Source organism: Charadrius vociferus, unplaced genomic scaffold, assembly GCF_000708025.1.
Source record: "Charadrius vociferus isolate BGI_N301 unplaced genomic scaffold, ASM70802v2 scaffold346, whole genome shotgun sequence".
Classification (NCBI taxonomy): domain Eukaryota; kingdom Metazoa; phylum Chordata; class Aves; order Charadriiformes; family Charadriidae; genus Charadrius; species Charadrius vociferus.
Genome location: NW_009648899.1, coordinates 515177 through 525209, shown reverse-complemented (window position 1 = coordinate 525209; position 10033 = coordinate 515177). Strand labels below are relative to the sequence as shown.

At 46.5% G+C, this 10033-nt stretch overlaps 1 protein-coding gene across 1 annotated transcript; it reads left to right on the top strand.

The window, feature by feature from the left end:
- The first annotated feature begins 613 nt into the window (after positions 1–613).
- On the top strand, positions 614–6681 carry MIEF1 (mitochondrial elongation factor 1). The gene is made up of 5 exons (XM_009887165.1): positions 614–717; positions 1883–2031; positions 2188–2368; positions 4355–4617; positions 5706–6681. The coding sequence occupies exons 2-5, from the start codon at positions 1888–1890 to the stop codon at positions 6510–6512; spliced, it is 1395 nt and encodes a 464-aa protein (XP_009885467.1). The 5' UTR covers positions 614–717; positions 1883–1887; the 3' UTR covers positions 6513–6681.
- The last annotated feature ends 3352 nt before the right edge of the window (positions 6682–10033 follow it).

Below are 10033 nucleotides of genomic sequence, written 5' to 3'. Positions count from 1 at the left end.
CGGTGCGGCTGGTCTGCGTGGGGTCGACCACAGCCCGAGACCCCGGCGGGGAGCGGGTGCTGCGAGCGGCCTTGGGGCGGCCCCCATGGGAAACGTCCAGGCCGCGGGGCTGGCATGTGCCCCGCAACAGTGTTGCGCCCTTGGAGAGCCCGTTATCCCCCGTGCGCCGTTAGAGAGGCTGTCCCGTCCCTTCGCAGCGATCTGTGGGACCAGGCATGGAGGGAGAGGCGGCGGCCGGTGCGTCCCGCGGGGAGGGAAAAGCTGACTCGCATCCCTCATTTCGTCACCTCTGTCTAGGTCGCCCGTCCATGCACCCGTCCCCAATGGCAGCGTGGTCCCGGGAGGCTGTCCTGACCCTCTATCGGGCTCTGCTGCGCCAGGGCCGTGTGCTGCGCTACACTGACCGGGATTTCTATCTCGCTTTTGTCCGCCGTGAGTTCCGCAAGAACCGGGGGCTGCAGCAGCTGGAGGACAAGGAAAGACAGTTGGAGAAGGGACAAGCTTTCTTGCAGTCCAAACTTGGGGGCCTGGTTTAGAAGTTCCCTGTAGCTTCTTTTGGCCTCACTTATTTCTCTTTTCTGTCCAAAATCCCTGTACCAACCAAAAGAGGTGATTAACACTCCCTCCCCACCACTGTCTTGAAGAAAGCCAGAAGGTGCTTCCACAGGCACACCAGGAGAGCTGTCCTGTTCTCTTCACAAATGCATTAGATCACAGGTAGGTCATTTACAATGATGTAACCATGTTCTTCACACTACTATTACAGTTAGCTTTGTGAAAGTGCATATTTTTCTGCGTAGGGATGAAGAGTGACTGGATTCCTGGTTCATCAAAGCAAAAACATTTTTCCTGAGTTTGTAGCTTGGCCTTAGAAAAACCTAAGGGTGGTTTTAAACCACCCAAGTCAGGCAGGCTCAGAACCTTTGAAACCAACTGAGAAAACAGATCTCGAGTCAGGTTGGAGGAGTTTCCTTGTATTTTCATTTAGATTTGCTGAGGATCTACCTATAGGTACAGCAGTGGCAAAGTGTGTTTTATGCGTGCAGTTGGCAATAATATCAAGATCAGGTTAAATGGGAATTGGAGAAAACAAAAGTACATGTGTAAGAAAATACTAATGTTATACATTACTTGTATGAGAGTCAAACCCACCAGCCTTGAGGGCAGGAATAAATGTCCAGTGAAAGCAAGGGAGTTGTTCCCTTTGTGGTGCGTTGTGGTCTCTACTGTTGATTCTTGGGTGTCTTTGAAGTATCTGGGACCAGCCATTGTCCAAAAATGAGTCTGGGAGTGGAGGCTCTGAGACTGCCTGTCAATTCTTGGGAAGATTCTGCTGTGTTATGGACAAGCAGTTGACCATCCCTGCATCGCCTTGTCTGTGAGCAAAATTATGTGCATAAGATTGACAATAAGAAAATAAATTGGCATGAAAAAAGGTGTGCTTTGATTGAGAAACACAAATTAAAAGGAAAATACCTGAATGGTCATGGAGTTTTACATAATATACAGAATTTTATTGAAAAATATTGCTTAAGTTAATCTTACTCTTTAAAAAAAAATAATTAGGTGATTGCACAATTAAACCTGCTTCAATGATTAGAAGCCCCACATCAAATTCGGGATGTTTTTCATCAGGTGATAAATGGAGCTGGAAGCAAAGAAATGCTGTGATTGCAGACCTGGGTCAGGACTGTTCTGGCATGTCTGGGAATAAACAGCTCCTCAAGGGAAGATAAATAAAGAGGCTGCAGGGTTAGGCAGCCCCTTCCTATGGCTCTGTGCTAAGACCCCAAGAGCCATGAGCATGGGGTGGAGGAGAAGGGAGTGAACTGCTAGGGTTGCATGTTTTGACCCGTTTGTTTAATGCTCCTGCTCCTTCCAGGTGAGATGGCAGGCGCTGGGCAGCGCAAAGGGAAAAAAGATGACAATGGCATTGGTACAGCCATTGACTTCGTGTTGTCCAACGCCCGGCTTGTGCTGGGCGTGGGTGGAGCTGCTATGCTGGGCATCGCCACACTGGCCGTCAAAAGGGTGAGTGAGCATCTGGGACAGCAGGGTGGGACCTGAGCATGGAGGCACTGGAAAAGAGTGGGAAACAAAAAGACCCGGGATGCTGGCATTAGGCTGGGTAAAATGCAAGTCTTGGGCTCTTAATGACTCAAACTGTGCCTGGTGATGTTGCTTTAGATGTATGACCGGGCAATCAGCGCTCCCAGCAGCCCCACTCGCTTGAGCCAGTCAGGAAAGAGAAGCTGGGAAGAGCCAAACTGGCTGGGCTCCTCCTCACGCTTACTGACCCAGGACATGAAGACTAACCTCAGCCGCTCCCTGCAGACCCTTCCCACTGATCCTTTGGCTTCAGACACAGGTAGGAAGCAGGGTTATACTCCTGCATTACAGAATCATCTAGGCCCATAAACCCTGTATTCATTTAAAGGAATGCAGGAAAAAGAATAATCTGTCTAACCCAGGATTTTGATGTTTTTCTTTTAAATAGGTCTACTGGTAACTTCAAGAATTAGAAGTCAGATTGGGAACTAGTGAATAATAGTCATCTGCACTCTTAATTCTTCTCGTGACTTCATGGTCTTAAGTTTTATTCTCCCTCAGCCTTTACTCTTTCAAGCTGAATACTTGTCTGTGCAATCTTTCCTGATAAAAAGCCATTCCATTCCTTTCAAGCTCTTTGTTGGCTATCTTTGGACCATTCTAGTTTATTTTTGCCTTTTTACAAGGGGAATATTCAAACTGTGAACATACTAGAAATTTGTAACAGTATTTTCTGTGTTATTTCTACCATTTTCCTAATAGTTTGTGTAATGCTGCTTGCCTGTTTAGTGCTGCTTATCACTGAGTTAGTCCTTAGCAGACTACAAAAAGTGACCTGCAGTCTTCTTTCTGAGTGGGATAATGAGTAATATAGAGTCTGTCAGTGTTTGTTATATGTGTTTGGTTGGTTTTTCTCACCAGTTTTACTTTCTATCCCTGGTGACTTCAGGATATTTACACTTGGAGATTTAAAATAAAAATCGGGATCAAGTTGATTTCCAGATTCTCTGCAAGAAAGTCAGTTTCAGGATGGCAGTGGATTTTCTGCTGAGGAAACATTAACTAGACAGTTGTGTTAAATGGGGTCTAGATCATTTGATTGGAATCTCCAAAGATGAGACTTGAGGAATAAAACCATTGATCATGGCGTCTTGCATTCTTGACCTAAAAATAAATTAAAACTTTAGATGGAAAAATAAATTTTTTCATGAGCAGGCAATGAAGTCTGGTTCCCTATGGTTTTGAGGGCTATTTCCTTTTTACACAAAACCTCAAATCTGTCCAAAAGACCGCAGTGGGACAAGACAGCAGCTGTTGAGGCTGGGTGAAATGCATCTGTGTGCAGCCTGGTCAGCCATTTTGCACATGCTTCACTGCCAAATGCCTGCTGCCAAACAAATTGCAACAGCTGATTGCCTGAATGGGGCCACTGACTTGGGAGTTTCTCCTGCACCTGTTAAGTACCACAGCCCTTCCAAAGATCTTAGATCTGCAATTCTTCCTTAATCCTCATTGATAACTTCTGAAACTCTTGGTCCCTATTAAGAGAAGTCTGAAAGATAGATGGGAAGCATTGACTTATTTCTTTAGGAAACCAGTCAGAAAAAAAAGAGCTTAGAGGATCTGTGAAGGTTAGACATTGCTTAATAACGCAGATGGCAGTGTAAAGCGTTGTATTGCTGTATCGTGCCTGAGTGTGCTCTCTGTTCTTCAACCAGTGAAAGTTTGAGGGAGGTTTTCACTGGGGCTATGATTGCCTGAGATCTGTCAGCTCACCACCCTGATACGTGTTGATCAGACTCCTAACAACTATTTCATTTCCAGGTGGCATGATCTTCTCTGATCTCATACCCTAGTCAGGGCTGGGTTTTGCTGATAATTTGTAAAAATCCATTATAATGTTAAAAACTTAAAGAGATCGTGATGGTTGTTCAAGAGTGTTTTATTCATTGGTCTGGCATCATGTTGAAAGCTTCTGAACTGGTTACAGTGCTGAATTTTTGATGAAATTGAACTGAGGTACTGCCCATGTAGCCATTAAAATTACTTCCTTGTACACAATGTTAGTCTTGTTCTGGCTAAATTCTAAATCTAGTAACTTGTTTTCCTCCATTTCGATTCTTGTAGTATCTTTAAGTTTCTCGGCACCTCCCTTTTGCCTGGTACCTGTGTGAAGCATGCAAAATGTCTGCTGAAAGCTTTTTGAGACCTAGGAGGCTGCACTTACGTGCTGCAGATTTTCTTCTGTGGATCAGTTCACAGTGAAACACTGCAGATGATCAACAGTTTTCCTTCTACCTTGCAGACTTTTTCCGACCCACAAAGCCCAAGCTATCTGCCAAGAGGAGTCAAGTGGAGCTGAAAAAATCCCGCCTTCGTCTGTCTCTGCAAGAAAAGCTATTTGCTTATTATCGGAGGAAGGTAGCAATCCCAGCGGATGAGCAGGCCCGGGCCAAGCAAGCAGCCGTGGATATCTGTGCTGAGCTGCGCAGCTTCCTACGTGCCAAGCTGCCGGACATGCCCCTGCGTGACATGTACCTCAGCGGCAGCCTGTATGATGATCTGCAGGTAATTCCTGGAGCCGCGTGATGGGTCATTATTCAGAAGGCTGACTAGGCAGGGGCATTTCAGGCTTCCCTGTTGGCAGTGCTGGCTCAGCACAACATTCCTCTGTAATAAGGTTCCTGGTGTCACCTTTCCCACTGTGGAGCCAGGTGTTGATTTCTGCAGTACTGTTTGAACAGGCGTGACCAGGCTGTTCTGGCGTTGTCTGCAAAGCATTTCTTTTTGCCGTTTTATTTCTCCAGATTATCTTGGCCCTTCTTTCCTTCCCCTCTGTCTCTCCCTTTAGCTGTGTTTTTCTTGCTGTTTCTCCAGTAGACCTCTGTTTTCTCTCTGTCCCTTCTATCTTTTTCCAAATACATGATATTCCCTTAGAACTCCTATGTATTCATGTAGGTCTTCTTTTTTTTTTTTTTTTAATGCATGACAGACCTGGATTGGACAGCAGTCCCTGCTGCATGTCTCCCTGATGGCAAGATGCCCATGGCTATAGTGAGTGATTCAGAGGCACACTTCTTTTTTTGAGTCAGAGCTCTGGAATGGAGTGTCGAGTGTCCGGTGAAATTTAGATCTGGGGTCTTAATCGCATTGGTGAAAAGGGATCTTTAGTGACCTTTTTCCAAACAATGTGTCAGACCGGGTGAGGGCAGTACCTAGTTGTAGCATGGGATAATTAAACCATGGCAACTTAAGCTCATCTAGAAATTTAATACTCTGCCTCCTGTTTTAAATTATCATGTGGTGTTGCTGTGCCCTGGGCCAGCTGCATCGCAGGTCCAAGGAGTGAACTTACAGCGATAGGAGGCAGAATGATTCATCTGTGTGCAGTCCATGTCAGGTCCTGAAGTCTCTAAATAGCACATACCGTATAAGCACTAGCTTGGGTTATACCTTGGAGCTATCCCACTAACTATGGGAAATAGTCCTTCAGAATGTCTTTTGACAAAGGGAGGCTGAGTCCCATGCAGAGAGGAGAGTGAGACAGCTGAATTCTAATTCCAAGTTCCTTTGAACAGAAGGCTATCTGAAGGTGGTGAATAAAACAGCGTAGAGAGAGAAAGCTTGTTCTTACTGACTTTTCTCTCTTCTGAAAGGTAGTCACAGCTGACCACATCCAGCTCATTGTGCCTCTGATGCTGGAGCAGAACTTGTGGTCCTGCATCCCTGGGGAGGACACCATCATGAACATTCCTGGCTTCTACTTGGTGCGTCGGGAAAACCCAGAGTACTTTCCCCGTGGGAGCAGCTACTGGGACCGCTGTGTGGTGGGAGGTTACCTTTCCCCCAAAGCTGTAGCAGACACCTTTGAGAAAGTTGTAGCTGGCTCCATCAACTGGCCAGCAATTGGGTCTCTCTTGGATTATGTGATCCGTCCAGCAGCTCCCCCAGCAGATTTGACACTAGAAGTCCAGTATGATCCAGAACGGCATCTTTTTATTGACTTCTTACCATCCCTGACACTGGGTGACATCATCCTTGTGGCCAAACCCCATCGATTGGCCCAGAATGACAATTTGTGGCGACTGAGCCTGCGGCCAGCAGAAACGGCTCGCCTCCGGGCCCTGGACCAGTGTGATTCTGGCTGCCGTTGCTTGTGTCTGAAGATCTTCAAAGCAGTATGCAAGTCAAACCCAGCCCTGGGTCACCTCACTGCCAGCCAGCTCACCAATGTCATCCTGCACCTATCCCAAGAAGAGTCTGACTGGTCCCAGGACATGCTGGCTGATCGCTTCTTGCAGGCGCTGAAGGGGTTGATCCACTACTTGGAGGCAGGTGTCCTCCCTAGTGCTCTGAACCCCAAAGTGAACTTGTTTTCAGAGCTCACCCCTGAAGAAGTGGATGAGTTGGGCTATACCCTCTACAGCTCTCTGTCAGAGCCAGAGGTCTTGCTGCAGACGTAATGGGGCCTTACCTAGGGAAGTGTTGATAGGGTTTAGCCAAGGTGGACTTTGATTACTGCGAAATATGTCTCGTCCACTTCTGTGTCTGTCTTCTCCTTTTGGTTCGTTATTATTTCCTGCTGTGGAGTTGGTGCTCCCAATGAATTTCTTGGTGCCACTGGTCCATTTCCACCATCTCTGCCCCCACAGGTACCCATTGACTAGGGAAAAGAGGCTAAAATTGCAGCTCTAAGATCTTTGCATAAATTCTGCTGTTTAAGTGTCTACCAAAAAAATCCCAAAACTATGCACTTCTTTCTCCTGTAGCACACTTACTGCAGTGAGTACATTTTGGTCTGAAGAAGGTGGAACTGGGCTGGTAAATCCAGTGACAGTTTTAGCAGACTTGCATTGAGGTTCTTTCCTTTCTTCCGGTCTGTCTTTGCCCCATGTTTCTCTTTCTCTGCTGTACTACACTATCTCACTTTTCTTCTTTTCTTTTTTTTTTATCTTTTTTTTTCTTGGTCCCTTTGACCCAGTCATGCAGGGCAGACTGAGTGAGATATTTTGAATAGGGTTGTTTTTTGTATTTCTGAGTGGATAATGATTACACTAGCAGTATTTAGGGCTGTAGAGCTTGGAGAATGCCCATGGGTCCTGGTCCTACAGAGCCTTCTCATCCTTTGCAAGCTGGGAGGCTTGTCCAGTCTGCTACAACACAACCTCCAGTATGGGCAATTCGCACTGAAGCTGTCCCAGGGGAGGAAGAAACCTTTGTGGAGTGGCTATGTGATGAGGCCAAAGGAGCACGGCTTGCCATTCCTGCCTAGCCAGATCTGCTGGGTGTTGCTGGTGGGAATGGCCCTGGGAATGGAGAACAGGGCAGCTCCTTAGATGTCTCTGGCCTAAAGGAAGAGAGGCTGCTGATGGGGGAAGGGTGGGAGACACACATGGGAAAAGGGATTACTTTTTTTTCATCTTTTCCCCATGAGCTTATGGCTGTTCTGGTTTAGAAGACGTGGAAGCAAGACTGCATGCCTCAAAGGGCTTTGTAATAAGCACACATAAGCCAGATTCTCACCAGCTACAGATCCGTGAAGGTGATAGGACTGAACTGGTGTCATCAGCAAGGTTCTGTCCTGTACACTGATATTAGGGTACATATGCAGAGCTGGCATTTAGAGATATGTTGGCTTTGCCATCTGCTCTCTGTGTGTGTTTTAGTCCTGTCCCCAGCCACCTCAAAACTGAGGCTCTCCATTCCCTTCCTCATTCCCATGCGCTGACTTTCCAGTGCTCCCAGTTTACAGTTCCTCTTAGAAAGCTGGTGAGGGCACACCTTCCCATTCTGTCTGTTTGGACCTGTTGGTAATACATTTCTGCCTGCTCCTGTTTATGGCTGCTGTCAGGCCGTTCTCCCTTGGCTGCCCTCCTGTCTGCTGCTGGACTGCAGTATGAGTTTCGGGGGCAGCTGTTGCACTGTTGGTATCTCCTAAACTAGCCATGTAGACTCTGTACTCTCCATTAAGCCTTCTGTCCTCCTGTCTTCAAAAACGGGGAGGGGCGGTGAGTCTGAGGCTGTGTCTCTCAAAAGAACAGTGCAGGTATCATTACAGAAACATAGTTGCCTTTTACCAGCTTTAGCACCTTTTTTCCACTTGCTGTTACAGCCTCCCTGGCCGATGGAGAGGGGCACTGCAGCAGTAAGGTTTGGAGGAAGTAGGAATCCTTTTCCCTTCCCTTCCTTTCAGGACTTTTCCCTCTTCCTTCCCCACCTCCCATTTTGACAGAGAAGTTTCAAGGTGAGTTTCGGGAGTGGAACCACCAAGGGGAGTCTTCAGCCCTTGTTTGTTTTTAGAGGCAGTGCTGGTGAGGTGAGGGAGGGAGCATCTTTCTCCAACAATCCGTCCGTTTTAGCCAATGTATCAGATAGTATTCTGTATACAGTGATAACGCAACATTGCATTTTAAATTATTTAATCCTTAGGGTACTGGTATTTTCTAGACTGCCAGGTGCGTACTTTGAAGTTTGTGTGTGTATATAAAGTCTGTAATCTATAAAAGGTTAGCAGAAATCCCATTTGTATGATTTTGTGTTTTGTAAATTTTGCAGCAGTCAGTGTTGGTCAGCTGTTGATTGCTCTTCGCTCTGGTTCCCAGATTTTTTTCTCTGCCCTCCACTGCCATTCTGATGTCAGCCTTCCTACCCTAAAAGCAGACAGATGAGACTTGGAGACTTTCTTTTAATTACTTGAAGGTCAATGAAAATATTAAAATATCTGGGTTGTCAGAACTTCTCCATAAGTTCATTTCTTCAGTGTGATCTCACCCCTTATTTGGTGCTGACTACAATACCATGGTCTTCATGCAGAATTGAGCAGCAACATGGTTTGGAATGATCAAAACTATAGATACAAGAAAGGGGAGACACACACAAGAGGAAGCCACTGTCTGAGCTGGCTTGAGAACGGTTGCCACATATCTATAGAGAATCTTTTACGTGAATGCTTTTACTTTTTCCTGGCAACCTAATGAATTAATATTTTATGGCCACTTCTTGCTGCTATTGAGCTCAATTTGTGTATCAAATGGAGACTGAAGCTGCCTTTTTGCCTTTTCTGTAGACTTTGCTCCACTTCACTTGAATCACTTAATCATTTTTTCCCGTCAGTTTTGCCCTCCGCTGAGGTAGCCACAAGCCCGTTCTCAGGAGGCAAATGCTCACTTCCTACAGGCAGCCACCACAGCGGGCAACAGCTGCTCTGGTAGTGGCAGTCTCAGCAGAGGCCAAAGATATAATGGGTCACAGGGACACTGCAACTAGGAGTATTTCAAGAGCAGGGTCAGGTATAAGGGGCAACAGAGGAAGGGGAGAAGGAGTAGGCTAAGTATGCAAAGTCTTTCAAACTGGCACCTTTCAATATTAAATGCAGTACACGTGTTGATGTACAGCCTGGAGGGCTGTCTTACCTGTAAGTCAGCTCCTTCCTAGTCGAAGCTGTAGCGCAGAGCAGGAGGACCTAAAGCTGAATGTGAAAAGGGCAGCTCCCGGCCACCTTCCTTGCAGAGCGGCTCAGAGACAAATTGATTGTAAGAGGCCCAGAGCATACATTTGGTTGGTTTGCTGCCTGGGCCCCAAGAATGCCTCGGTGTGTTCTGCTGTAGCTTACTTAGTTCATGCAAGCTTCCCACAAGATTGTTGTCTTGTTCCCTGTAACCACAGGGTGAGGACCAGCTTGCTCAGCTGTGGGGTTTCACTGCTGCTGAGCTCCACTGCTAATCCTTCAAGGGAGATGGATTTCTTTTCTATGTTTTAAGAGCAATTATGGAAACAAGAGGCTGCTTTCTGCCTCCTGGCAAGCTGCCATCAGGGCCCTCACTCTTAGCATGTGGGTACTTGCAGTGAGAAGTGAAGAGATGATGCCCCATCTCTTCCAGGCCTGGAGGCTGTGGATTTGCAAAGGGGAAAGTCTAAGTGCATGGTCTGTGACAGTGTGTGTGAAATTCTGAAATAAAACGACTTTCCACAATAGCCTGCTTGT

Bases quoted from the DNA above. Each gene is read 5' to 3' on its own strand.
- MIEF1 (XM_009887165.1), top strand. From the start codon at position 1,888: ATGGCAGGCGCTGGGCAGCGCAAAGGGAAAAAAGATGACAATGGCATT. The intron at 2,032-2,187 runs GTGAGTGAGCAT...ATGTTGCTTTAG, and splicing joins CCACACTGGCCGTCAAAAGG to ATGTATGACCGGGCAATCAG. The intron at 2,369-4,354 runs GTAGGAAGCAGG...TCTACCTTGCAG, and splicing joins TCCTTTGGCTTCAGACACAG to ACTTTTTCCGACCCACAAAG.